The sequence below is a fragment of the Enhydra lutris genome, unplaced genomic scaffold (assembly GCF_002288905.1).
Source record: "Enhydra lutris kenyoni isolate GAN:26980312 unplaced genomic scaffold, ASM228890v2 scaffoldscaffold43, whole genome shotgun sequence".
NCBI lineage: Eukaryota > Metazoa > Chordata > Mammalia > Carnivora > Mustelidae > Enhydra > Enhydra lutris.
In genome coordinates, this window is record NW_019154127.1 from 13,506,882 (window position 1) to 13,534,734 (window position 27,853).

The 27,853-nt window shown below is 59.3% G+C and overlaps 2 protein-coding genes across 3 annotated transcripts in view; one reads left to right on the forward strand and one right to left on the reverse strand.

Moving 5' to 3' along the window:
- Positions 1 to 1,834, reverse strand: part of LOC111155746 (heat shock transcription factor 2 binding protein) — a 101,794-nt gene extending 99,960 nt beyond the window's left edge. For both annotated transcript variants that reach the window (XM_022516126.1, XM_022516125.1), the window contains exons 1-2: positions 1,795 to 1,834; positions 1,064 to 1,214 (exon numbers count right to left, since the gene is read on the reverse strand). In XM_022516126.1, coding sequence (XP_022371834.1) covers positions 1,064 to 1,214; positions 1,795 to 1,830 — 187 coding nt within the window. In that variant the 5' untranslated portion in view covers positions 1,831 to 1,834. The remainder of the gene's footprint in view (positions 1 to 1,063; positions 1,215 to 1,794) is intronic.
- A 1,614-nt stretch (positions 1,835 to 3,448) lies between these two features.
- LOC111155731 (ribosomal RNA processing 1B) lies at positions 3,449 to 27,116 on the forward strand. The gene is made up of 16 exons (XM_022516094.1): positions 3,449 to 3,619; positions 10,291 to 10,373; positions 11,863 to 11,920; positions 13,146 to 13,231; positions 13,571 to 13,632; positions 14,216 to 14,345; positions 15,142 to 15,206; positions 15,604 to 15,785; positions 17,407 to 17,495; positions 18,074 to 18,171; positions 19,057 to 19,076; positions 19,627 to 19,755; positions 20,170 to 20,831; positions 22,324 to 22,476; positions 23,581 to 23,638; positions 24,524 to 27,116. The coding sequence occupies exons 1-16, from the start codon at positions 3,490 to 3,492 to the stop codon at positions 24,715 to 24,717; spliced, it is 2,199 nt and encodes a 732-aa protein (XP_022371802.1). The 5' UTR covers positions 3,449 to 3,489; the 3' UTR covers positions 24,718 to 27,116.
- Positions 27,117 to 27,853: the final 737 nt, after the last annotated feature.

The following is a 27,853-nucleotide window of genomic DNA, read 5'->3' on the forward strand; positions in this document are numbered from 1 at the left end:
CGAGAGCGGAGGCTGTCAAGGAGGTCCTGGGGCGGGAGTCACGGCCATGGAGAGAGCAGGAGGAAGCACCCAACCTCTCTCTCCCTCCACAAGGCCGTCCACTTGCGAGCCCTGCTGGCGGCCAGCAAGGAGGTCAGAGGCAGGCCGTGTGCAGGAGTCCCCCGCCCAGAGCACGCCACAGCGTAGCTCAGGGTGGATCTGGGGGCTCCAGAGAGAAGGACAGGACAGGGACGTGCCCTTCTAACCGTGCCCAGCTGCCGTCCTGACCAGGAGCATCTGCACGAACAGAACTGTGTGCTGTTGGGTCCCAGCCGCTCCCTGTGCACGCCAGCGCTGGACACACACTCCGACCCCCAGAAACACGTCTGGAGAGCAGGCCAGGCCGGGGCGTCCTCCAGTGCAGGGGGCCGGAGCAGCCTGAAGCGCCACACACTGACTCACCGCCACTGAGCCGCGGTCAGGCGGGCGCAGACTCGGTCCCAGAATCGAAGAGCGCTGCAGTGGGCTCCAGACGCGCCGGCCAGATCTCGGACTCCGAGTGGACAAGGCCCGGCACTTCTGCACTTGTCAGTCCTAGAAGCGGACCTGGCGGGCGGCGGGGCCCCTGGGTGGGGCCGTCACCACCTGCAGCTCTCGACTTGGCTCAGGTGACCTCCGGGTTGGGGGACTGAGCCCACGTGAGGCTTCAGGCCCAGCAGAGTCAGCCTGGGACTCTCTGCGTCCCCCGCGCTGCGCTCTCCCTAAAGTAAATAAGTCTTACCCCAAAACGACTGACCTGTCCACTCGCCACCAAGCAAGTGAACACACGCCGGCCACGGAGGCATTTAACACCTCGCGCGGCCTCAGGAGGCGCGACCTCCGTCCGCACCGGCTCTGAGCTCTGGAGCGCAGCTGCCGCGGGGAGACCGCCGCGTCCACACGGCCGGGAGGAGACGCCGAAGGGCAGGGACCCGGCTGCGGGCGCCTCTCCCCGTCCCAGACCAGCGCTCGCGGCCCCCGCGCCCGCAGCCGTCCCGGGGCGGCCTGCGCCACCTCCGTGGCCGCCGCAGCTGAGGAGACTCACTTTTCTCCGCGATCTTCAGCCTCTGGAAGCTTTCCAGCACCTCCCCGTTTAGAATTCGGGGCAGGAAGTCCCGGATCTGCATCACTTCCGTCGTCAGCCGTTCCAGGTCCTTCTTGCGGACTTTAACGAACTCCTCTCGGACCCCCACGCGCTGGAAGACAGGCAGGTGTCCCCACGGCCCGGCCCCGCGCCCCCCGCTCCGCACGCCCGAGGGGAAGCCGGCTGCGGCCCTTCACCTGCACGGGGCTTCCCCCGACGGCCGAGACGACGCCGGCCGCCCCGCGCCCAGCTCCCCGCACGAAGCCAAAGCTGCCGCCTCCACCCGGCGCCCGTCCGGCCCGCAGCGTCCTCCGCCCTCCGGGGGTCGGGCCGCCAACAGGCACGGGGGGGCCGGGCGCCCTGCTCCAGCGAGCGCTGCGAACGGGCCGCGACCAGGCCCACGCCCGGGGCTCCCCCACCTTCCTTCCCGGCAGCGGAGGCCATGACGCGGGGACCTGGGCCCGAGGGCCGGGCTCCCTGCACACGTCCGGCCGTCGCGGCCCCGGCCCTGGCCCCAGCGCTCAGCGGCCCTGCCCCCAGCGCTCAGCGGCCCTGCCAGACCCCCGCTCCACCCGCGGGGCCACCCCGCCACCGACCAGGCCCCGGGCAGCCGGGGAGCACCGCGCAAGCCCAAATGGGCCGCCGCCCAGCGCGGTTAGGACAGTGGCGGCAGCCCGGGCCTCCTCACTGACCCGACAGGCCTCCTCAGCGCCGCCTGCCTCGCCCATGGCCGCCGCCGCCGCCGCCTCGGCTCCGTGCGCCTGCGCCGTGCCGCGCCCTCTGACCCCTCAGGCCGAAAGCGCGGGAACGCGACCACGCGGGGCCGAAAACGGAGCGCAGCGAGGCTCAAACCTCGCAGCGTGGCAGCGGCGTTCTCGGTTTCGCGGACGAGGGTTGCAGTGGGCGAGATCCCGAGTGCGCTGTCCCGGCTTAACCGGATTTTTTAAAGTCGTTAACTGCAAAGTGGAAGGACAGGGAGACCCGAGTGTAAGTGTCAAGTTATGGAAGTCGAACTGGACCTGTCCTGCTTGGCAAGGGACGCTGCGCTCGGGGGCGGTGCTTTCGAGGGACCGTCCGCACACGGCGGGTGGCTACGCTCCCTCGCTGGGCTCTGAGCGACACTAGCGAGGCCCGAAGCTTTCTGACAGCGGGCTCAGCGTCTGCCCTGGATAGGGAGGGCAGTCCAGCCAGCTGGCGCAGCAACTGAGACGCCCACCACGAACTGGAAGAGGCCACCTCGTCCATTCCCTTGACCCCACATGCCCGCCGAGTTTGCAAAGTAGGGTGCAGCCTGTGGGATCAGGTGGACGGGGTTATTGCACAACTAAGACTTCGTCCGTTTCTGTAACTGGCGGGGAACAACAACGTCAGGGTCCCCTGAACGTTGTCCAGGCCTGGGAACAGACTCACAACCACACACTCTAAATCCCTACATCCACGTCGGGACCCATCATCCCCTGCATCTGTCCTTGTACCTGCCTCTGCCCCTGCCATCCCCTGCACTGAGACCTGACGCTGACCCTGCCATTTCCTGCACGGACTGGATGCTGACCCTGTCCCCGCCACCCCCTGCACCAAGACCTGACCCTGATATTGACGCTGTCACCCCTTCACCGAGACCTGGCCCTGTCCCTGCCATCCCCTGTACAGAGACCTGACCCTGACCCTGTTTCTGCCATCCCTGCGAAGACCTGACGCTGACCCTGTCCCTGCCATCCCTGCACCGGGAGCTGACCCGGACCCTACCAGACTCCGCACTGGGTCCTGCCCTGCCCCTCCCCCGCGCCCCAGGACTTGTCCCCGCCCTTGACCTGCCCCGTGACCTGGACACTGGGGACGCTGGAAGGCGCTGCCTCGAGGGCAGCAGAGGCTCAGACCTGGCCCCCAGCAGGGCGACCCCTCAGTGGGGCTGTCCCCAGCATCCCGCCAAAACCCCAAGGACCGCGTCCTTCTGGGTCTGCACCGCGCAGAGGCGGCTCCTCGTTAAGGGCTCGCCGCCGTGTCTCCCGCGGGGAGCGCCCCGTCGGACGGAGCTCTCGGGAGTGGGCTTCAAGACTCGAGACCCCCGAGACGGTCTTCCGTCTCTGCCGGCAACACGGACGCTGGCTAGCCGCGCCGCCGAACGCCCGGAGCTGCGGCGACCCGCACGCAGCCGAGGCGCGAAGGCGCCGCCGAATCGCGCTGGGCTGCTCGGCCCGCCGCCAGGGTCCGCGCGCTCGGCCTCGGAACGCGCCGCGAGCGCCGGCGGCCGGCGCCTTTGTGACGCCATCAGCCCGCGCCCGCCGCCGCCGCGAGCCGCCTTCTGCGCAGTCGCGGCCCCGGGCTGCTCGGCGGCGGCGGGAGGCTGCGGGCGGCGGGCAGCGGCCGGGCATGGTCCAGCGGGCGCGATGGCCCCCGCCATGCAGCCGGCCGAGCTGCAGTTCGCGCAGCGGCTGGCGTCCCAGGAGAAGGGCATCCGGGAGCGGGCGGTGAGGAAGCTGCGCCAGTACCTCAGCGTGAAGACGCAGAGGGAGACAGGTGGGCGCGGGCGGCCGGCGGCGCCACATGGCGGCCGGGCGGGGGGGGGGGGTGCGGGGCGCGGGACCCGGGGGGCCGTCCGTGCGCGTCCGCGCCGCGGGCACCGCCCCCCTCCGACCCAGCGCGCCGCGACCGCGAGGGGCTGGCTGGGACGCCGGGAGGCGCGGGGAGTGGGGCGGCGGGGAGCGGGCGGCTGACCCGGGGCCGGGCCTCCGCACCCCCGCCGCGACCCGAGGGCCTCCGCGGGAGCACGTGTTGGCGGGAGTCCGGCGGAGCCGACGGACGGGCCCTGCGGTCCACGGCGCTAGGAGCCGGGCGGGCGCGGTAGCGGCGGTAGAGTGTGAGCGAAGAAGGGGAAGGGAGGTTCGGGGAAGGGGGAGCCCCTGTTCCGGGCTGTTCCGGGCGGGCCTCTGGGGAGGTGAGCGGGTGCGGACGGCGGCGGGGGGGAGCGAGCGCGCCCGGAAACGGCTGTCAGAGGAGGGAGACGGAGGCTGTTGGAGCTCGAAGCGGGACGAGCGGCGGTGGCAGGTCACCCCTGGTTTGCTCCTGACCAGTGCGAGGCTATCGAAGGGCTCCGTGAGCTCTGGACGCTGCGAGCGCCGTGGGCAACGGGCCTTCTGTGTCGTGCTCGCACGAGTCTGGGTTTGTTGACTGCGAGCGCTGCTGCCTTCGGAGTCTACGGAACAGACACTACGGGCCCCTGCGCTGGCCTCCTTAGTGTCGTTCTGTCGGGGAGAAATCGCAGAGGGGCACCCAGGAGAGAGAAAACACCGTTTTAGGGGAAGTCTGCGGGAAAGGAGGGAAGACCAGATTGCCAACTTCAGTTCTGCTAGGGATCCCCCGAGAGTCCACTTAATGTCCTGGCTTCAGGGATCCCAAGTCCGCTGAAGGTTCCTGACCCACGTGGCGAGGGCAAACCTGGCTGCTGTCCGCTCAGATAGGCCTTATGGACAGGGTCCTCCCGCCTGGGTGTCCCAAGGGCACCTCAGACTCAGATGCCCAGAAGTGTTTCATTTTCCTCCCCCTAAAATCTGTTCTCCTCTGCCTCACTTCTGTCCCCATCCACTCAGCGTCTGGCTGGGCACACGGTGATGTCCTAGACGCCTCTCCCCCTTCCTCTCCCCCAGCCCACATCCACTCTCCCGTGGCGTCCCTGTGTGCCATCCTCTGAGTTTCTTTGCCCTCCCTGAGCCCCTTTATGCCATCTAGACTCAGAGTTTGCTTCCTAACCAGTCTCCTTAACTCCGTTTGCCGCTCTCTTGAACCTGTCCCCCACAGACCAGCCTAGGGCTGGTCTAAAACTGTTCTCATCACGTCCCACCTTCCTGGGTTTCTGGTCTGCAGGGAACGGTCTGTTCTCCCTGTGCCCTCCCACCTCAGCCCCTGCATGACCGCCTTGTGCCGGCTCCCGGCTACGGTTTCTCTCCTCTCGGCCTCTGCTTCTCTTGTTCGCTCCCGGCGCCCAGTCCAGCGTCACTCCCTCCAAAGTGCCTTCCATTCCGTCTCACCCCGCCCCGCCAGGGTTCCAGAACAGCCAGTGTGTCCCTGCCTGGCACTTAGCTGCAGCTTCGTTACCTGTCCGTGTGTCATCCTTCCCCAGACAGTGAGCGTCCGTCTGTCTGCTCAGCTGCAAGTGGGAGCGCATCCAGGCGAATGAGGGGCCGCCTGTGCACAAGAACAGAGTAAGGGCATAAGGGCTGAGACGGCCAGACAGAGCTTGTTGCTCAGACCCCTCTGGCGAGCAGACCCAGGATCTGAGGGGACACGGGCGTGTGAGGCCAGTGGGCATACACCAGTGCTCCCAAGGTCATGTCTGATCAGCACCCATCACGCTAAGAGTGACTTATTTTGTGTCTCTTGTTCACCACCATGTCCACCTTGCGTGGAGTACGCTGGGCTTCTGGAAAACGAACTGTACGGCGAGTGTGGTAGGCCGTGACCACGGGAACGGAATAAACAAGGTTTTAGCCGCCACTGAGCCCCATCGGCATGAAATGCCCGTTGGGGAATAACTTGGCCTGATGTGTGCATCTCGTTGACAGGCTCACAGTTCGTTGTGGGTTTTTTGTTGTTTTTGTTTTTTTAAGATTTTCTTTACTTACTCATCAGAGAGAGAGTGCGCACAAGCAGGCAGAGGGAGAAGCAGGCTCCCTGCCGAGCAAGGAGCCTGATGTGAGGCTCCATCCCAGGACCCTGGGATCACGACCTGAGACGAAGGCAGCAACTTAACCCACTGAGCCACCCAGGCGTCCCAGTTTGTTGTGTTTTGGCGTGTGCACAGTAAAGGAAGTATGAAATCTTAGTCTTACTGATACAGAACTGCCCATCAGCAACATAGATAGCTTTGTGTTTTGTTCTGGTTTTTTGTTGTTTGTGGTTTTTTTTTTTTTTTTTTTTAGTGATCTTGTAGTACCTGGATGGCTCAGTCTGTTAAGTGTCTGACTCTTAATCCTAGCTCAGGTCTTAATCTCAGGGTCGTGAGTTCAGGCCCCATGTTGGGCTCCACGCTCGGCTCAGAGCCTAGTTACTAAAAAAATATAAAAGTAATCTCTACACCCAAAGTGGGCTCAAACTCAAGGCCCTGAGATCAAGAGTCAGATGTTCCACCAGCAGGGCCGATCAGATGCCCTGATGGCTTTATGATTCTAAAAACAAATTGGAAATCTTTGCAGTGCCTCAAGCAGCTAAATGTTGCTTTGGTGTTTGCGTGAAGCACTCACAGAACGATCGCTGTCCTCCAAACGAGAGCTCATTTGTCTCTTTGTTCGTTCATGTCTTCAGCAAACGCAGCTCCTACTGTGTGCTGTCAGTAGTCTTGGCACTGGGAATAGAGCCGTCAACAAAAGACAGAATTCCCTCACCCCCCAGTTTTATTGACTCTGCAACTTGAAACATTTACATCTGCAGACCTGGGAATGGATCTTAAAATCAACCTTGTGAGCATTTTATTTGCCCTCTTGCTTTCGTACGGTGGCTCATAAAGAACCGTGCATCTTAGGGCGATGGGCTCTCAGATTCAGTAATGGGGGAAGTGTTTCCTCATACTGTTAGGTTTAGGGGGTCTCTGGACTGCGTGCAGAGCTGGGGGAGTTTTTAACTGACTGCATGTGGACTCACCAGACCTCAGATGACTCCTGAGCTCATTCAGTGCTCAGCGGCAGTCAGGTGTTTCCATTCCACGGCTCGTGGGAGTTTACTCTGCCCACATCTCACTTGGTGTTCGCCTCGTTTGTTGCGAAGTAACTAAACCCATGTTGTTGCCAGAAACTTAGTGGCACTGGTTTAAGGAAGTCAGCCCCAAGAAGACAGATAAAAAGCAGTTGTGAGCTGAAACTGCTTGGGATGAGTACTTAACCCGCACAGTGAAGAGAAGTTAAATGATGAGCATTTCTCTGTTTTGCTCTAAATGCTTCAAAAATGGGTACTTTAGGCCTCCCTCCGGTTATGGAATGAGTGAGTCACAGGGTGAAAGTACGGAGAATATAGGCAGTGGCATGGTAACGGCGTTGTGTGGGTGACACACGGTAGCTTGTGGCGAGCACCTGAAACTGATGTAACACAGTGTGTCACCTGTAAGTCCACGTAAAAAAAAGAAAGAAAAGAAAAACGGGGGCTCACTGCAGCGTGGGACTCTATCTCGGGGTCGAGTTTGACCCCACGTTAGAGGTAGAGATTACTTCATAAACGTCCAAAAAAAATGCTACTGTGTTTTGACTAACTAAATTCCTGGTGAAAACCAATGGTTTTTATACATATATTGGAAGTACATGTACGTACATGTGGATGGAAACCGTGAAAAACCGTAAAACCTACCAGTAGCACTGACTAGTGCTCTGCTCTTACAAAGCACATCTAGAACATGCTTTTGATTTTGACCCTAATCAGACTTTTAATCAGATTTTGACCCTACGTACACTGTAGGCGAGGGAATGGGCCGAGGGCTGGCCGCTGGCTTCCCGATACAGCACGGCCGGTAGGGAGCTAGCTGGGGCCCAGCCACAGGTTTGTGTCCACGACGCTTTGCTTCCTCCCAGGGGAAGAAACAGATGGTATTTCACGTCCGACCCCCTGTCCTGCCCGCGGTCTGGGGTCTGCTGTCGGCCCATTACTGGGTTGGGATCCGTCGTCTTCCGTTACGTGAAGCTCTCCAGTACACACACTTTGCCTCTCTGCCTGTTGGAGGTGTGGGTGAGCCCCACGTGCTGAGTGCGTCAGATTGTCGCTTGGAGTTGGTGAGAAGAACCGTCTAGAGATAAACATGCGCTATGCTATTTTTAAGCACGTGGCCAAATGTGGGATGCGTGGCACGTGTGACGCCGTCTGGGTTACACACACAGCCATGCGTCTCTGCGTTTCCGTGCTACGTGTGAGCATTATGTCGGCGCCCGGGGAGGATCCGGAGAGATGCGCGCCAGGTCCCTCTGGGGCTCAGGGGGTAGTAAACAAGGCACTTTTGATTGTGTAACTTTTGGTGTAACGTATGAACATCTTGCGGTAAGAATGTGTCTTTATTGGTTAAGACTTCTTTTCAGTCACAGCTTGGCAAAACATCCATGCCACACGGCTTCGTTTCATTTGACTTGTCTGAGAGAGAGTGTGTGCAGACACAAGCGAGCAAGAGGGGGCGGCGGGGGGATGTCCAGCAGATCCTGTGACCCTGCGCTGAAACCAAGGGTCAGACACCGAATCGACTGAGACACCCACGCGCCCCCAAGCCAGACTAGTTTTTAGGGGAAACACCACAAAGCACAGCTTCACAGAGGAGCTCACCTGATGGCCCCAGAACTGTTTTTCTCCTTGGCAGACTCCGCGCCCCGACACTGCTTCCCTTCTCCCGCAGGCTCCCCGGCACGGCAGGTGTAGACTGCGTCCTCTTCAAGTCTGCAGGGAGAGGGCAGGAGCCTCTGAGAGGAGCAGACTCCCTGTTCCGCTTCAGCCCCGTTACTCCCTGCCTGGGTTGTCCCCTCTGTCCACTTCCCCCTTCCACTAGGGTGTCGTGAAGCAAATCGCAGACATCTCCCCTCCACACAATCCCTGTGGCTCTCCAGAGCCTGAGGACTCTTTCTCACACAACCACACTACCAGCATCACACCTTTTTTTTTTTTTTTTTTTTTAATTCCTTCCTATGAAGTAACTGAACTGAACTGCTGAGCTCTCCCATCACCTCGTGGATTTTTCTGAGCCACAGGATCCAGGCAGGAGCCGGCCGCTGCATCGCTCGCTCTGGCTGGGGCTCCAGATCTGTCACTCACGCCATAGTCGTGCTAGCAATGGTGGGCCCCTAGGTGTGGCTTATTCACAGCAAGGTAGGAGGGGTGGGGAAGCCAGTTGCCATGTCGTTTGCCCAACCCCTAAAGGAAATACATCTTAATAAACTTTAGCTCCTGGTATAGTGGTTTGAAGTGAGAACCTGTCACAGAGAATCAAAATGCACCGTAATAAAATAGCTGATACGAGAAAGGTCTCGGGTAGCTTGGAAGTCCGTGCACTCCCACTGTGGACGCGCTAACTTCAGGATGGCCAGAGGGGTCTGTTCGCCGCTTGTTAATTACCTTTCGGTGTGTTGAAAGTACATTGATGCCCGGTGTATGTGTGCTTCCTGGCATTCACCTTTATCCTTCTTTGATAATCCAAAAGCGTTTTGCTAGTATCTCCTAGTGAAGTGTTAACACAGACCACTGGGGACATGAGCCAAGCCTCGAGGATTCTGTCTGTTCTCCACAGGCTTGGAAACTCCAGGGATGTGCACTTACCTGATTTTTGGGATCCTTTATGTCACTCAGCAATTACTCCATGACACCGGGGGTCTGCCCGGGAGCCAGAAGGCCGTGTGTGACTCGTGTCTTGCTCAGGGGCGGTATATGGCTTGAAAATGAGTCCGGACAACACTAAGCAAGGTGATGGCACTTAAAGCCAGGCAGACATTGCCCAGTTAGTGAAAACTGTAACCAGGAGGGGGAGAGGTCAGGGTGTGGCCAAGTTTGACCCCATGGCAGGATCCTTAATAAGGTGTCTGCAGGAAAGAATATCGCAAAGCTCTCCTCGTTTCCGCAGGGCCAGCTGTACGGGACTGGGACTTGCAATTGTGTCTGTAAGAGCAATGCCAGTGTGGGGAATGCGGCCCGAGTGTGCCGGTGTGAGACGCGGGCTCTCGGCAGAGAGGGGCACCTAGAGGGGCTCCTTTTGTAAATGACCGCCTTGCTCATTGACTTTTTGTTGTGATGACGTGCACTTCCTTACACTACCCAGAGAACGAGGATGTACCACCACTACCACCTGCCCCACAAGGCATAAAACTACATGATCTACACCTGTTTATTCTTATACCACAAGGAAGTGGATGCTTCAGAATAAAAAGGACATCTGTGGGGCACCTGGTGGTTCAGTCGGTGAAGCATCTGCCTTCGGCTCCGGTCATGATCCCGGCGTCCTGGGACTGAGCTCCTCGGCGGGGAGTCTGCTTTTCCTTCTCCTCCCCGCCCCCCAACTCGTGCTCCGTCTCTGCTCGCTTTCAAATAAAACCTTAAAAATAAAAAAAATTTTAAACAGACCTTTGTGGGTAAGAGAATGAAAACGTGTGTGGTGCTATTGTCCCGGCTCGCGTGGCGGTTCTAGGTGCTGGGCGGGAAATGCGAGGGCTCTAAGACGTTTGTGCTGTTTTGTCCCCTAGGAGGTTTCAGTCAAGAAGAACTTCTAAAAATATGGAAAGGGCTCTTCTATTGCATGTGGGTGCAGGATGAACCCCTCCTCCAGGTAACATACAGTTCCCTTTCGTATGGCTGGGGTGTTTTGGCCCAGGTGGAGAAAAGGGCTTGCTCGTTTCCTGCTGGGTCCATGTCCCGTGCACGTAAAGGCGTTGTGACGTCACTGCTCAGGGTTCAGCTGCCCACCTCTCGTGCATCCAGACAGCGACACTGGGGCCGGGCGGTGAGGTCCCCTTTTTAAATAACAAAGAATGTGCCTACAATGCAGATTCCGTATTTCTCTGTCATAGTTTCATAGCTCGTCCCATGGAAGGTTTTACATGACTGCATATTTTCGAGTTTTGTTTTGTCTGTTACTGCTGGTGGTCAGTCGTGGCATGGCAGTGGTCTGAGAATCTGTGAGGACTGGGCGGCAACCTCGTGGGGAGTCGGGATCTTTGTAGACCAACCCCAGACCTGCCTCTGACGCCCCAGCCTTAATGTCAGGCGGAGGCTGGGTACAGAGGTGCGTGTTCTTCTGGACCCAGCTGCCACGCACGCTGAGCCCCACCACCAAAGCCGTCTCAGCAGGGGACTCAGTGTTGACAGAGCTTTGCTGCGTGTGCATAAGAGTAGGCCTGCCTCTGTAGGGCGGAGGGTGAGCCTCGGGGAACACCGGCTCGCAAGCCCATCGCGGCCTGGAGGTGTCTGGATTAGTGTGTGGCCCCCCCACTTCCCCAGGCTGTGTGACGGCACGCTTTGATTTACTGCTTTTACTCCGCTGAACACATTTTGAGTAGGACAGCAGGGCCAAATATTTTTCAGTTACATTCAGCAGTGACAGCCGACAGCTTTAGTGGAGGAAGAAAACAGAGGAGGGGGAGCATCCCTTTCCAGTCTGGGAGTTCCTTTAAAGCGGGTGAGGAAGACGTGAGTGCGGACGGAGTGCAGGTCCCCCTGACGAGGGCTGTGCTCCTGTCCTGAGCAGGATTCTTTGGTGGCCACTCCCCAGGGGAGGTCTCTTCCTAGACCCAGACCACCAAATTCTCCCCACCAGCGGGCTTGCCGTGTTGTAGCAGGGCTTGACTTCATGGGGCCCTTTGGCCCTGGGCGGAGCCTGGACGGGAGCCCTTCACCTTCGCTTCCCGCCCGCGCCCACTCCAGCCTGCTGCGAGCCAGCAGAGGCCAGGACTGTCTGTCCACACACAGCCCTGAGGAGTGACAGTCCCCGTGTCTAACCGCCAGGGAACCCCTTGCCGACATCGCTGTGCCGTAATTTGGGGGCTAAGGCTAGAATCTCCATCCCGTGTTAAGATGTTTAAAGCCAGGAACTGGTGGCTAGTTTGCCCGTGTGGGTCATTTGCGCAGAAACCAGAGCTGCTGTCCCTCACATGCAGAGGCATGTCACGTGGCACAGCAGTCCCCTGGGACTGGGACCTGTGCATGTGGTGGAATTGAAATGGCGACATGGCTTGAGGTCCGGACGCCAGCAGACGCTGTCCCGTCCCGGTGCTGCCGCGTAGTAATCCCGCTATCTCTCCCTGACCCCGCCTTTGCAGGAGGAACTAGCGAACACTATTTCCCAACTCGTCCACGTTGTTAACAACTCAGAGGCCCGTAAGTCCTGACATTTTCATGCTTTTCAAAGCTTCCTCGTCCATCTGCTTGGGTAACTTGCCTGGGAAACTAGGCCCTGTGGTTTCTCCTTCCTTGAGGGTCTCCTTTCTCCAGGGGCTTATTGAACAGCACCTGGGGCTATCAGTGCACACCTGGCGGGAGACAGACCTCCCCCGTGGGAAAGCCGTGACCCCGAAAGGGCATCTGTCGTGTGACCTTGCACGGATTTCAAAAAAATAAAATCTTTTTTTTTTTTTTTTTTTTTGTTTGTTTTTAAAAATGAGACTCTCCAGAGTCTGTGCCTTCTGAGGTGCCGTAACGCGCTCAGAGGCTCGGCATGCGCGTGCCGGGGCTCGCCGGAGCCTCTGGCGGCCAGGCTGACCCAAAGACCGGAGCCACGGAGGGTCATCACTGGTAATAGACCGCGCAGTGAGCCCTCTGTACTAGAAAGAGCAGACAGAGGGACAGATGAATTATCCCTGAGACATTCAGGCTTTGATTCCTGGCTAAGGGCAAAGAGACCGCAGAAGTGGCGGTCGGTTCCGCTTAGCGCTCTGCGGCACGGAGGCCCCACTGGCCTTAGGGACTCCAGCGGCTCCGTGTTTCCGCCGGGCTCCAGCCCGCTCGTAACGAGCGGAAGTCTACACGCGGATTATCCTCTCGGTTTTCACATATCAAGGAAGAATTGTGCAAAAAGAAGTAAAAACAGGTTAAAAAATTCAACAGTTATTTTTGGATGGAAGAGTGGTAGATTCGCGGCTCAGAAGAGAAAAATAGAACATTTTGTTAGAACTCAACCAGCTGACACAGAACGTGAAACCGAAAGCTGAGTTTCTGCGCAGATCGTCCAAGCGCTCGTCAGAAGCGACGGCTCTGGATTGGTGGTTAGGTGTAGGTGGGCAGAAAGGGCCCTGTAGACGAGGCTCAGAGAATTTTTGATTTTAATAGAAACACGGCTTTGCGGGGGATAGAGAGAAGCGCTGCGTAGAGCAGTGTGGTTGAACAGCAAGATACCGCCAGCCTTGCTGTTATGACGGGCTTTGTGGAAATGGAAAATACATTACTGAGCGAGCTTAACTGTTGATCAGATTTTCTAGCTGCCAAAAAAATTTTTGGAAAAAGTAAATAACAGAGAATCCTAGTTTGTTTCCCTGTGTTACTTTCTTGCTGTGTGGTCGTATGTGAGCCCAACACCCAAGTTCTCAAAGCCTTTCGTTCGCCACAGAGCACCTGTTCATTCAGACATTCTGGCAGACGATGAACCGCGAGTGGAAGGGGATAGACCGGCTGCGCCTGGACAAGTTCTACATGGTAAGACCTGTGCGCTTTCCCCCGTCGGCTTCGGTGGCCTGGGGCGGGCAGGCAGCCAGGCGGCTTCGGGACAGGGGAAGGGTGTCCGTGTGAGGCGTGGCGAGGGCTCTTGCGGTCACGGGACAGTATGTGCATCCGTGGTCGAGGGCGGCTCTCTTTTCTCGCTGTCGGTGAGTTTGGGGTCCTCCGTTAGCACTTTCTGATGGGAAGCTCCCTGCGGCGATGGTGACCCTATTCTCACTTCGGAGATGCGGCTCTGCCAGTTCCACGGGTCTCTTCCTCTGCTGACGGACGGACGTTTCTTTCTCTCCTTGTGTAACAAAAGTTGTCTCTCTCCAGCTGATCCGTCTGGTCCTGAGGCAGTCCTTTGAGGTTCTGAAGAGAGATGGCTGGGAAGAGAGGTCGGTAAATTATTGGGACCAGCATTTGGTGGCTTTAAAACTTTTAAAGTAGGGGCATCTGGGTGGCTCCGTGAAGCGTCTGCCTTCGGCTTGGGTCATGCTCCCTGGGATCAAGCCCCGCGTCGGGCTCCCTGCCCAGCTGGGATCTGCTGCTCCCTCTGCCTCTGCCTGCTGCTACCCTTGCTTGTGGCTCTCTCTGTCAAATAATTTAAAAAAAAAAAATCTTTAAAAAATAAAAATATAAAATAAAACTTTTAAAGTAACAGTGTGTTTTTCAAGCATTTTAATGAGCGAGCTGGGATGAGTTGCCTCATCTCTGCCTTCCGCTCTGCTAACTCCTGGGAGGAGCAGAGCCTCCTTCCGCGTGAAGAACTCAGAGCCCGGAAGAGGCTCCTGGAGGGGCCGGGCCCACGTGCAGCGTGTTCTGCCCATCGCACGGATTGCGTTTCTCCTCGCAACACGCGCTCGGCCTCACGCGCTTTGTCACGCCGCGGAGCATGAGAACGAACGGGACTGTTTCCTTTCGGGGAAGAGAGGCGTTGGCCTGCTGTAGTTCATAGAACCGTGTGTGTGGTTTCTTCAGCCGAATCAAGCTGTTCCTCGATGTCCTGATGAAAGAAGTCCTGCACCCCGAGAGCCAGTCTCCGAACGGGGTGAAGTTCCACTTCATCGGCATCTATCTGCACGAGCTGTCCAAAGTGGGAGGGAGAGAGGTAAGATGCCACGCGGCTGCCGGTGTCCCGTGACCACAGCTGGCCTGACTGGGCGCTGGCTCTGCCCGTGGCCCCCGGGCCGAGGAGGAGGCGCTGTGCTCCGCCGCAGGGGCATCGGGAACGGGCTCAGGCTCTTTCAGCGGATCCTTCCCCAGCTGGGAGCACGTGCTTAGCAGTGCAGGGCAAGCGGGAACACAGGCTGTGTGCTAAGGATGCCCCTGGAGGTCTCACTTAGGGACCGTGGGAAGCGACGAACGTAGTCCAGTAGTAGCACAAGGACGGGGTCACGGTGTTGATGTTTTCAGAGGCGGCAGATAAAGCTGTGCTCGCGGATGCCTCTCCCAAGCGTGGATTCACCCGTGCGTGGACGGTGTGTGGAAGGACACGGGTTTGCTTGCACGTGATTGTCTGAATTTGGGACTGTCAGCAATCTTTGCTTTTTTATTTTTACAGGTGTTCTGCAGTGAACACTTTTTTTAATTAAAAGGAAGTAGAAATACTACATTTTAAAAAATCGGTCAGTCTTACAGTTTTTGACATCTGTGAAGAGCCTGTCTGTAGGGCAGGGATCGCAGAACAGTGTGGTTAGTGGGCTGGTTTTCTCTGGTCCGTGGACTGACCAGGCGGCTGGAAGACGGCCGTGGCCTCTGGCCGTCCACCCCGAGCGTCTGGGCAGGTCACGTGGTGGGTTTTGGGTGTGGACAGAACTGTTTTCCGGACCTAACCTGTGTGGAAAAGGTGAATGGCTCCGTTTCCTAGGACGTATCATTGTTTCTATTCTGCTTCTGAATTTCAGCTTTTGGCAGATCAGAATCTCAAGTTTATTGATCCGTTCTGCAAAATTGCGGCCAGGACTAAGGAGTGAGTCCCGTGTTTGCTCTTGCGGCCTCATTCAGTGCTTAACCGTGGGCAGTGGTGGTGGAATCGCCGGGAGGTGCGACGCAGGACACCTGCGAGGGTTTATGCAGAGCCCAGAATAGCTGGACTCCGAAATTCCCTATGCAAGATGTGGGACGCCCTGAGTCCGGCCTGGACTCTGCTGGCTTTGACCCCAGACATCCCAGGAGTCACGCCCTCCCACTTCTGTCCACCCTCCCCACGTGGCTGTCCGCCGGCCCCACACCGGTGCTGCCCGGGTGACGGTCACGGCAGGTGCCCGGGAGGCTGCAGTGGGCCGAGCGCTGGGCACCCCGCCACCCACGCTCATGACCAGGCCGCGCCTTGTCGTCACCTTCTCCCCGCTGTCTTCCGCCCTCAGCCAGACATTGGTGCAGACGATAGCGAGGGGTGTTCTAGAAGTCATCGTAGACCAGTCTCCTTTCAGCCCCGAAGAGACCCTCGGGGAGCAGAAAACCCAAGTGGGTGAGATCGCGTTCTCCGAGGAAGAGATGCCGGAAAACGAGGCGGCGTGGAGGAAACCAGTCAATATAAAGCAGACGGGTGAGACGATTCCCTCAACGGTCAGTTTAGACAAAGTTCTCAGCAGAACAATTTTTTTTTTTTTTTAATTTTATTTATTTATTTGACACAGAGATCCTAAGTAGGCAGAGAGGCAGGCAGAGAGAGGGGGAAGCAGGCTCCCTGCTGAGCAGAGAGCCCGATGCGGGGCTCCATCCCAGGACCCTGAGATCACGACCTGAGCCGAAGGCAGAGGCTTTACCCACTGAGCCACCCAGGCGGCCCTCAGCTGAACACGTTTTAATGCATTCGTGGGAGCCTCACTGCTACAACCTAAGAGTTTGTCGCCGGGGGCCCCGCTATGGGTCGTACCTGGGAAGAGAGGCCGGGGTGCACTGACACGCAGCTCTGCACCCGGGAGCCCCCTCCGTGCCCGTCACGCCCACGCCGCCTCCTGGTCCTACCAGTCCCCACAGGGTTTTATGTTGTTGTTGCACTTGCTTTGGCTTTTGTTTCTGTTTCGGGTTTTTGAGGTTTAAACATCCTAATGGGGCCCTGCGTCTGCCAGAGGGTCCCAGGTGGGCATTGTTTCCGTGCCGCCTCCTCACCTCCGGGGCCCCTGGGGCTCCCTTAAGCCTGTGGGCTGCTGCCGCTGGGGCCACCCCTGGAGCCTGCATTTCAGGGGCCCCTTGACCCTGGCAGTGCTGAGGGTGCGGCATTGGGTAAACGGGACAGTCAGGGTACAGCGGGTTTTTGAAATGTTATATAGACCTTAAGAAGCTGAGATTTCAAAAACTGATGGCCAGAGGAAATTTCAGCCTTTTTCATACAGGGTGCCTGGTTTGGCACACCCCCTTAAAAGTCTGGGAGGCTCCAAGAATGACCGTCGTTGGCCCCGCACGGCAGAGTTGTGGGTGACTCCTGCTTCCTCTGTACCTTTTCTGTTGCTCTCAATTTTCTACAGCAATCGTGCATTATTTTTTAATCAGAAAAACTGTTCTTTTACAACGAAAGAAGAAAAACTTTAATCTTAAATTCAGCGTGGGTGAGGGGACTAACCAGGTGACCTTGAGCAGGTGTCGCGTGATCACGGGGCTGTCCCCAGCTCCATGGGTCTTGCATGTTGCCTGGGACCTGCGTGCACAGGGCCCTGCGCCGTCTTCTCCAGGCTGGGCCCCGAGGCCCCACCACTAACCAGCCTCTAGGATCTGACAAGTTGTGAGTTTTCCTTGGTGATTTCTATCTGCTTCTTCATGGGCATCAGGGCTCTTCGAATTCCTTTTTAAATGTTAAGAGTCGCGTTATTAATAACTCGTGTCTGCCGCGGCAGCCCTGTGAGACGTTAGTACGTCATCTCAAATTTACCTGAAACCGGGACAGACTCCCGAGTGCTCTGCTCCCATGTGCCCGGGCCTCCTGTCCCTGCTGGGGTGGACGGGAAGACAGAGCACTGGAGGGTACTGAGGGCAGCAGAGGTTTTGTCTGTGACATCGTTGAAAGGCAAAATGCGCGATTTGTCCGGGACTTCCTTTAACAGACTTCCTCGGGAGCTGACAAATGTGTTGGCAGGATTTTCTCTGTGCAGAGACAGAGACGGTGGCTCCTGTGGAAGTAGTCGTGGCCGTGTGTTTCGAGAGCTCTGTCTCTGGGTGTGTTTTGATAGCGCTGGGCAAGCAGCAGTCCAGAAAGGACGGGGTCCATGACGACGGGGAGCCTGGAGGGCGCCTGGAGGACGCTGGGCCCCTGCTCCAGGTTGGTAGAACGTGGACTCGCTGTGGCGAGGCCTGGCTAAGTGGGAATTAGGGCCACAGCTCATTTTCTGCACGGCCCGAGTATGCAGTCATCTCTAATCCCTTCGCTTGCTGACGTCCTCTTCCTTATGATGAGCTTACTGGAGACGAAGGGGACGGAATTTTGAAAGATGTCAGTCTCCACTTTGGCCTGAACCGTAAATCCCGTTCCCTACAACAAAGGCAGCTCCGTGCTTTTCCAGTAAAGGTTACCGTGTTGCCAAGCGCAAGTTGGACATCTAGATTAAATTTACAAAGACGCACACCTGGACAAGTTTCATGGGGTGTGGTTTATTTACCACGACTTTTTTTAAGGAGAGAATAAATAGAACGGACGAGGACTAGCGTCCCCCAACAAAAAGTAGAACAGATTTTTCAAACATGGCCCTGAACATCTTGGTCACTGGGTCTTAGCCCTCACCTGTGGACCGTCCTGCTGAGTGCGCCCAGAGTCCCACGCTGCCGGTGTCTGTCACCAGCGGAAGGGACTTTCTAAGTGTGGGTCGCCTGCGGGTCACGTTCGCTGCTCTTCTTGCACAGTTCGACTACAAGGCCGTTGCCGACCGACTCCTGGAAATCACTAACAAGAAGAACATCCCTCCCTTCAACAGGAAGCGTCTCTCCAAGCTCATCAAAAAGTAGGTGACTACTGGGCGCAGCCTGTATTCACGCATCTCGTGGGGGAGGGTGCGTCCCCTCCCCACTACCCCCCTGCCCGGCCTCCAGCATGTCTGGCCATGGCATGTCCCCGGAAGGTTTTGGGGAATGGCCACTCCCCCGCCTACACGAGGCTGCCTCCTAGTGGTGCGAAGAGAAGTCGTGGCCTCAGCTGGCGTCAGCAGAGCCAGAAATTGTGGCGTGGGCAAGCCGCTCGGGTGTGATCGAGGCCCTCATCGCTCCCCCCGCCCCCCCCCCCCCCCGTGGGGATGCCGGAGAGCGGCTGCGCCTGTAACTCCGACGGAGCAGCCGACGGGACTGCCACCATGTGCACAGCTGCCCCCTGAGCACTGGACGAGTCCACGCTGAGGAAAGCCCTGTAGGACGGCTTCTCTGTTTTCCCCACCGCCCACGGGGCTCGGCTGGTGTCCCAGCTGGCAGCTGGCGGAGCCGGGCTCAGGCCCACTCCCCACACCCCCAGATCTCTGCCCCCCACCAGCACACAGCCCCCACGCTTCCCATGTACTCCAGCCCTGGCCCCGCGGGGAGCGTTTTCGCCACCCGGTGAGCAGAGAGGACAAGGGCTGTTGGCAGAGAGGGAAGCTGTTCCAGCCCAGAGAAGGAAATTGTCATTTCTTCTGTTCTGTGTGAACGAACCAAGACAGAGTCTCCAGGTCGCCGTGTCCCGGAGGGCAGTTCCTCCTCCACTTCAGGCCTCTGGCTCACAGCACCCTTGGCCTCCCCTGGGGAAGGAAAAGACACCGCCCCTTGCCCGCCCAGAGGGCACAGCCTAAACGTCAGGTCCTGTGTGTTTGTGGAAGACAGAAAAGAGGGCTTTCCTCAGGGGCCCTTGTTCTGTGTTTCAGGTTCCGGGATCTCTCCGAAGGTGAGGAGGCCGGAGGATTGCGGCGGGTGACGGTACTTGCACGTGGCCCCGCTGGGGCAGTCACGGCAAATGCTGAGAAACGGGACTGAGAGGCGCTGGGAGCCTTAGCAGCAGCCCTCAACTGTGAAGGCCGTCCTCGGGCTGAGCTCCTGCCCCGTCACCGTGCACCCAGGCCACAGCAGGGCAAGGGGGTTCTTGTCATTTCAACGGGGGGATTTCTGTTGGTCCAGGAAGCTTCCAGTTTGATTTTTCAGGAAAAAGAAGACCTCTTAGGCTCCCTTTCCTCTGCTGTCATGGTCGTCGTGCCCCTGGGGAAAAGCTGTCGTCTGTGGCCAGTGCCATGGGAGTGAGGGTGGCTGAGCCCCAGGGGCCCCGCTGTCAGCATGTTCCCCCATGGGTGCCATCCCTGCGTCTGCGGCAGCTTTGGGTTGGGGAGGTCATGAGAGCAGGGATGAGGACGTGGAAGTCAGGGTGGAGAAGCTTCCCAGGTGAGGCGGGTGTGGAGTCTTGATGGTCTCGGCTGACGAGCTGTGGCTCTGGGGTCCGGCAGGAAGCGTGTCTCAGTTCGGTTTTGTGGACGGTGTTTCTGCTGATGAAGATGACCAAACCCTCGACCGAGGAAGGCAGAAGAGAAAAGGAAATAAAGTTCTAGAGGGAACAGAGCTGGAGAAGGAGCGAGGTGAGCCGCGAAGCTGGTGCTGGCAAGGGAAGAGGGCGAGGCGGGTGTGGGCCGCTGTCGGGGAGTGCTGGGAGGCCTGGCCCCAGATGGGGCTCTTGGCGGCTGGAGAGGAAAGAGCTGAGTGTCGTGGCTGTCCAGGGGACCACCCACAGCCTCCCAGAACGTAGAGCCCGTGTTCCCTCCTGGGGCCACCTTCAGGGGCTGCGCAGGTGCGAAGAGCACGGGACTCAGCACCCCCCGTAGCTGGTGTTCACGTCTGGCCTGGCTCTGCGGTTCCCACGGGCCTGGACACGGCTGCGGGAACCGGTCTTCGGAGGCTCTGGTCCTGGCTGGGCCAGGGAGAGCAAGGCGCCCAACAAAGCCTGCGGCCACCCTGACCTCAGACACTGTTCACGGGCTCCGGTGTCTTTCTAGGAAACAAGTTATCTCTTGCTGAGGAAGAGGAGAGCGAAGCCAGTGTTCAGAAAAGAAAAAGGAAAAAGAAGAAGAAGAACCACTTCCAGCCTGAGCATTCGGGGTCGGGGCCGGAAGCTGTGCGCCCAGAGCAGAACGGGGGCGGCGAGCCGGAGGCCAGTGCGGGCAGAGCCCCAAAGACGCCCGTGGAGCCAGGGACAGTGGCCACCCCGGGCCCCCAGGAGCAGAGCGGTGTGGAGCCCGCCCCAGTGCACAGCAGGAGAAAACGGCCCAGGAAGAGGAGCCCCAGGGTGCAGGGCGGGGGCGTGGAGCCTGCGTCACCCCTGCCTCCGGAGGACACGGCCCCTGGCAGCCCCAGCAGCGCCCACGCTCAGGCCCTGGCTCCAGGAGCCTCCCTGGCTGGTGGAGCTCCCATCCCGAAGAAGAAGCGGAAACTGGGAGCCCTCCTGGTCAACGGCAGTGGCCCCCCGGTGCTGGCCTGGCCCCTGTCCCCGGGCAGGAGGCTGAAGAAAAAGAAGGGGGAGCCCAGCAGCCTCGACCTGCATAGCCCGTCCGGTCAGAAAGCCGCCATCCTGAAAAAGAGGAAGAGGAGGAAGGAGGGGCCTGAGTCTGTGTCACTCAGCGGGGTGCCAGAGGCAGAGGCCACGCTCGTCCCAGCTCTGGTAAGGCCGCAGGCCCCGATCTGTGGGGCAGAGGTGGGGGGACAGGCCAGAGTTCCAGGCCGAGGAGCAGCCCTGGTTTGTAACAGCCCCGGCCAACGAGGAAATACACCAGTGCCCTGGCGCCCCCGCCCCAGCAGGCTGCTCCCCCCACGGCTGCAGAGGGGCCAGCCCCAAGCCAGGAGGGAGTGCCCCTGGCCGAGGATACAGCTGCCCTGCCGTATACACGGGCGGCCGTCCCCGCCAGACCCTGTTCTCCTGTTCCTTCGTCAGCTCCCAGCTTTTCTTTGGACCTTTTGGGGCCAGTTCTCTTACCTTTCTTGCTTATCTTTTTAATGGAAAGCCTGTCTGCCTGTCTGTGCTTACGTGTCTGGAGCTCTGGATCTTTCCATGTCCCTCCCCTCTGCCCCCCACCCCACTGTGTGGCCACCTCGACACCCAGCAGGAGTAGTTACAAACCCTGCGACCCACCGAGCTGTCAGTTCTTACTCCCTGGCCCTTCCCAGACAGGCTTGCTGCCCGCGTCCAGCATGCACATGGGCGGGCACTGCTGTGCGGCACCCAGGGAGCCGATGCCGTGGGTCAGGGGCACCCGTGTGTGCTCAGCTAAGCGCTATTCCCAGGCTAACGGTGCTTCTGACCAGTTAGGTAGTGAGTCTGTACTTGGGAAAAGTATCAGCTGGGGAAACACACAGATCTGTCCGCTGGGATCTGGGAAGCCTGGTCTCGCCTTAGACCGTCCCCTGAGCAGCTCTGTCACTGGTACCACTGTCCCTCGGCCCCCGCGCACCATTCATTTGGTCTCTTTCTTCGCTGAGACTATCCGAGAAATCTAGTCTTATCTCTCAGGCCCAGACAGTTTTTCTCGGCACTGGAACAATTGCTAAAGAGGTTCAAGGGAGGGTTTTCCTCTCTAAAGCGGTTGTGTGTCTCTGCTGTGGGGTGCTGGCGTGCGAGAGAGGCCCCCCAGGTCTGGCCCTTGCTTACGGCACTGTGGGGTCTGCTGAGGGAAGGCAGCAGCTTCCAAGCTAGGAACGCAAAGACCCTGCAGAATCCAGCAGCACGACGTCAGCCGGGCAGGGGCCTGGTGGGGGTGGCGGTTGGTCGCCACACACCCGGGGACAGTTGTCTGCCATAACAACCCGCAGGTCCTAATTGGACCTCGTGCTCGCTCTTCTGTCCCCGACATCTCAGTGGCTGGTGAGGTCTTTGGTCAGAAATGAGAAGACGAGTCACCGTGTCCCAGGCGGCCTTTGAAAGGCAGGAGTCTTCCGAGCAGGGAGAGCTAAGTCGGGGGATGGATAAACGCGGTTTCTTGTGGCTGAGCAGCTGGGGAACCCTCGGCCGTGTGGGCCCGGAGTCCACACTCACCGATTCCGAGAGCCGTGTCAGGCAGGGGGCGGGGGGGTGTCTGAGCTGCAGACGCAGCGTCCTGTGGGCCCTGGTCCCCCCTTGCACACGGGTGTGACCTCTCCCCTCTCCCCTCCCTTCACAGGGGGATGGGGGCGTTTCCAGCCCCTCGAAGAAGCAGCCGTTGAGGCCAGAGAATGACTTTGTGCGGTTTGACACCCCCTTCTTACCAAAGCCGCTGTTCTTCAGAAAAGCCAAGAGCAGCACTGCTGTCGCCTCTGTGCCCCGTGCCCTGCAGGTGCGTGAGCTCAGCCCCACAGGCCACCCCCAGCCTCCCCGCAGCCGCACAGCCCACTGCTGCCTGGGAGCCACACACGCGGGTGCTGGGCGCTGGGCCTCGGGCCCCACTGCTGGCCCATGGAGCCCTGGTCTGCCGTGCTGGGGGTCCCCAGGGCAGGGGTCGCACGGGCTCGTCTCTTGGCAATCTGGGATGGCCTGAGGGACTGGCTGCGGGGATTGCAGGTGCCGTGGGTGAAGCCTCGTCTTTGAATGCCTGGGAACAGGGGAGACCTGGAGGAGGTCGGCATGGGTCACTGCCTAGGACGCAGGGAAGGACTAGTCAGGGTGGGGGAAAGAGTGGCGGCTACTCCCGGAAGGCCGGGTCGGGGTCATGGTAAAGCACATGGCCAACTCCGCCAGGTGCCAGTGGGGGTGTGGAGCCAGGTGCAGAGCGAAGCCGAGTGGGCCGGGAGCTGCTGGGGTGGCCCTGCCGGGAGGCCCACAACACAGGAACCATTCTGGGAAGAGGAGGTGCTGCCTCGTACTAGCAGAGGGGCGACTGCCTGTGTTCACCGTGCACGTGCACCGTGTCCTGGAGACACCTGCCAGATGATCCCGAGAACAGGAGACAAGTTCCTGTCCTAAAACGTGTAGGCCTTAAAGCAGGAATGATGTGGGCAGAACTGGGGGGTTCACCAGAAATGGGGCGTTTCATCACACAAGGCGGGCCCGCACCCAGAGTCTTCCAGACAGAAGGCATCTTGGCTAACTCTGAGTTGTTAGAACCCCCGCTCTGTCTGTGTGGGAAACGCTGGGGAGCATGTGCCCTGCCCCCCAAAGCCAGAGTCCGTCCCTGGTGTGTGTAAGATCGTGAAACTCCAGGTGAATGGGCATCCTTGCCGCTCTGAAGAGCTGAGCTCTCCCATCGGCTGGGAGGTTCAGACCTTATGCCGTGCCCTGCGTCACCCCCAGGGTGCAGCACATGGCCACTGTGTGCCCAGAGACACCAGGCCCAGGGCTGGCCTGTCCTGACGGAGGGTGTCCAGGGGCAGTGCAGTCTGCCCAGCCGAGCGCCCCCACCACTGCTGTCTCATTCCCTTTGTCTGTCGTTCTCCCTTTGCAGCGAGACAAGACACCATCCAAGAAAGTCACCTTCGGGCTGAACAGAAACATGACCGCAGGTGAGTGTGGGAGACGCAGGCCCTGATCTATTCCTGAGTCGGAAGTCCCGCCACCAGGCTTTTGGTGGGTCGGCCAGGGTTGGGTGCGGACGGGTTTCCTTGGGGCCTCTGGACGGTGTCTGCCTGGGAGAAGACGCGGTGGAAAGCCCTCTCGAGCCTGGACCACCCAGAACGCGCAAGGCTGGCCTGGCCTGGGGTACCCACGGACGGTGGCCAGCCGTGGCTGCCTCAGGAGCCATGTCCCAGGGGAGACGGTAGGAGGGACGTTCTCATCTGGTTGCTTTTAGTCTTGGTGCTATCGGCTTGTTTCGTTTTGTTAACGGAAGCCAGACTCTAAAAGGACGCAGTGTGTTTTGAGACCTGATTCTTCCTAGGGCCCACCAGTAAATGTGTGCGTGTGTGCGCGTGTGTGTGCGTGAGGAGGGAAGGGACCATCCCGCGGCCCTGAGCGGCCCCAGGGCTTGCAAGGCCTTGTTCCGGGAGCTGGAGACAGTGGGGGGGTGGTGGGGAGCCAGAGAGCTGGAAGGAAAGTCTCCCGCAGCCGCCACTCGAGCCTCAGGCTCATCCGTGTTCCCTGAGCACCCCTGACCCCCCGAATCCCTCCTCTTAGAACCAGACCCGCTGGCGCTCCCCTCCCATGGTGTCTGCAAACACTGGTTCATTCGTCCCCGTGAACCAGGATGCCGGCAACCTTTCCTCCTGAAGCTCTGGGCCCGCTCTCGGCCTCGGGACAGGCACTGCCCTGCCGGGGTGCACAGCCCGGCTCCCTTGGGAGCTGCCGGCGTGTGAATCAGCGACAGTGCCCATGGGGGACGCTGCTTGGCTGGGGAGGCAGGTCGGAAGTGCTGCCTGTTAACGCGGGGCCTTTGCTTTCGTCCGGGCCAGAGTTCAAGAAGACGGACAAGAGCATCCTGGTCAGTCCCACGGGCCCCTCCCGAGTGGCCTTCAACCCTGAGCAGAGGCCCCTGCATGGAGTGCTAAAGACCCCCACGGGCTCGCCCGCCAGCACCCCACCGGGGCCCAGGAAGCTGCTGCCCGCCGTGCTGAAGAGGAGGCCGACGGCTGCGGACTTCTTCTAGTAGCAGCAGAGCCTCTCAGGCTGCTTTTGTACCGAGAGTCTATAAATTATAACTTTAAGAAGGTGGGGCCTTTTCTGTTGGTTTCTAAGTCCCCGTGAACTCCGTGTAAACAAGGTGTGAGCGGGCACTGCGGGCCTCTGCCGTCGGTGTGAGTTCTCCGGGTCTGACATTTGCGGTGACTTCGGGGACCCCCACCAGCCTGGGAGCCGAGCACAGCAATCATCCGTCACGTGGCACTGAGGCCATGGGAGCCTGGAGGCGGCAGCCTAGCTTGGGCACCCAGCACTGCGGCAGCCGGGGGGGCGGGGCTGCTGGCTTCTTCTGGTCTCCCCCAAGCTCGCCGGCCTTCCTCCCCCGGTCCACGGACGTCTGGCAGTCTGTGCGGGGCAGACGCCCATAACCCGACCAGCAATAACGCGGACCTGCAGGAGGGGCGGGGAGAGGAAAGCCCCCGCCCTCGGATCGCCCCTTCCCTCCCCTGGGCCCTGTTTCCTTCCATGTTCCTACCTCTCAGGCCAGCCCAAAGTGTCTTGACGGCTGAGCGGCCCTCTTCGGCGCTCACCCGTGACAGAGCACACTCCTTGCTCGGGGTCCCGTGCTCTGGTCACCCTCCTTCCCTTCCGTGTAAGCCTTTGTGCCAGCCGGAGTGACCGGCCTCGCAGAAGCCACTCTCCGGACTCCCGGCGGCAAGGCGTTGCTTCGCAGGCGCGTGGCATCTGACGGCTGCGCTTCCGCTGGAAGCCCGAAATCGGCCTCTGAGAACTGCAGGTGCGTCTTCATTCGCGCGGCTCCCTCTCCCCGGAAGTGTGGAAGCTCGCACTGACGATTTCTGCGGATTTCTGCCTTTCGCTCACTACGAGGGTCGGAGGCAGGCGCTCAGGCTTCCGCCGGAGGAGAGGGGAGGGAGCGCGGGGAAGCTGCATCCGGCCCTCGAGCTTGAGTGATGGACGGGAGGCGCGCTCGGGGATCACATGGTCACCTAAGGGGAGCCCCTGGGCCTCTGGCTCCCATTAGAGTTTACGAACACAAATCCCAGACCTCAAGAAAGGAATGAACTCGGGGGTCTGTAATGTGGGGGTGGGGGTGCTCCGTGCTGCCCTGGCGCGCGCTGTCTGCTCGGGGGACCTCGGGCCTCCCCCTTCCTGCCTCCGCCCCGTGCAGGCCCCCAGGGCTGCCTCAGTGGGACCAGCCCCCACTTCACCTGACCAGGGAGGCCCCCTTGGTTGGCAGGGCTGTGTTGATGTGACTCTAGTTTCTCCGTCATGTCGCCAGGGTGGGGCTCTGTCAGCAGTTACGGCCCCCGGGGGTCAGGCGGCCTGTGCAGCGGAGGCGGGCGGAGAGGGAAGTGTGCACCCTGTCCTTTACCTGCTCTGTAATGAAGTTCGGTCCTGATTAGTCCCTGAGAGAAGAGGTGACTCGACTGAGCCGTCCGTCCCTGTAACGAGAAGTCTGGCATCCGAGATGCTGGGGCGGTGTTCGCGTGGGCCGGTAGTGCTGCGTTCCGTAAGACAGAACCAAGGCCGATCATGGCAGAAGATGAGTTGGAAGAGTCACGTATTTTTAACTTTTTGTCTAAGAAAAAAGCGTTCCATTATCATTGGCCAGATTATTTTTCTAACAGTTTTTATTTTAGCTTTAAAGATGGGCCGTGCAGTCCAGCGGGCTTGAGATGTTGTAGTGAGACACCCAAGGGCACAGTTAGGTGAACGCAGGGAGCTCCCGTCACGTGCACGGCGGCCTCTGCTGCTCCAGGAGATGGGCCTGCTGGTGAGACCGCGCCTCCGGACTCGGGTCCAGCAGCGACCGGGGACTCTGTCCCTCCCTCTCTCAATCTGTCCTGACTTACTCCGTGGGTAAATTGGGTAGGTTTACGGGGGCGTATTTTTAATGCCTAGATTTTGGCAACAAAGGAAGAAAACTTTTTAATTCTTGTTACACACACACACGAGTGTGTTGCACGAAGAAATGTATTTAGAATACCAGTTTCTACGCGGTGCATGTCGTTTTCCCAGGCAGAGTAGCGAAGGGGACTTGGAAGTCCAAAACTGGAAACCACTTACCTTAACGCTGGTGAGCTAGTATTTTGTAAAACAGTTCTTTTCCTGCCCCCCACCCCCTGTCTGGTTAGTTTTGTACAATTTGGTACCACACTTTATAAATGCATAGTCCTAACTCCCGTGTACCCGCAAACACAAAGGAGGGTCAGGGACGTGCGGAAGTGCTTGTTGGTGTTGGAAAGGACATGAAATGGAACCTGTCTTTTGATCTGTGTGTTTTCTCTGGATTTACCTGGCTCTGCTGGCGAGAACCGTGTGTTGACGATCGGTCTGTACTTCTGTCTGCAGTGTGTCCGTCACATCCAAGCCAAGTCCAATAAACAAAACCTCTCTTTGCACTCACGTTAGTCCTTGATGTTGTATGCTTCTGCGGAACGACTGGAAGGCAGGGAGTTGGCAGATGCTGACAGCGGCCCACATGCCTGACGGGGAGGCTCAGGGCCCTGTCCCTCCCCCACACGCCCTTACCCCAACCCCGTGAGGGGCTGCTGGGCGCGGCTCCCGGACGCTTCAAGCATCTCCGCAGCTGCCCGCACAGAAACACCACTACCGGCCCGACGCCTCTGCTCCCCAGGCCTCACCTCCACGCGTGAGCAGAGAGGTGCCCGTGTCCCAGGCGGAGACACCCAGCTCTGTCCCAGAGGCGGGCTGCCACTGCAGCGTGAGGCTGGTCTGCTGGGTGACCTGCCGCATTGCGTGGGGGGACCAGCGACAGGCTCCGTGGGTGGGTGGGCGGGCGCCGGGGCTGTGCTCCACCTTTACCTGCACGCGTTCAGACTTCCTCGGCTGTGGTCTGGATTTCAGACCGGCCCGCAGAGGGTGACTTCACCCCTCAAACAACAACTCGAATGCCAGTGGGACCTGTCCCCGCCGCGTGTCGCCCTGATCTGACCCCAGGTCTCCTTGGGGAACTCCTGCGGCAGCGGCCAGCTGGGTTTCGGGCTCTCGCTTTGCCAAAACGTAGCCAGGTTCGGCAGGCTGTACCTCGATTGAATGCAAACTCCCAGAAGGGGCTCCTGGGCCACTCAGGCCCGACTGCCTCTGCCTGGCTCTCGTTCACCCTTCACCCCATAGGGGTG

Excerpts from the sequence above, each read along its gene's own strand:
- LOC111155731 (XM_022516094.1), top strand. The coding sequence starts at position 3,490 with ATGGCCCCCGCCATGCAGCCGGCCGAGCTGCAGTTCGCGCAGCGGCTG. Across the intron at positions 10,374-11,862 it reads AGGATGAACCCCTCCTCCAG|GAGGAACTAGCGAACACTAT; the intron begins GTAACATACAGT and ends CCGCCTTTGCAG. Across the intron at positions 19,756-20,169 it reads AGAGCTGGAGAAGGAGCGAG|GAAACAAGTTATCTCTTGCT; the intron begins GTGAGCCGCGAA and ends GTGTCTTTCTAG.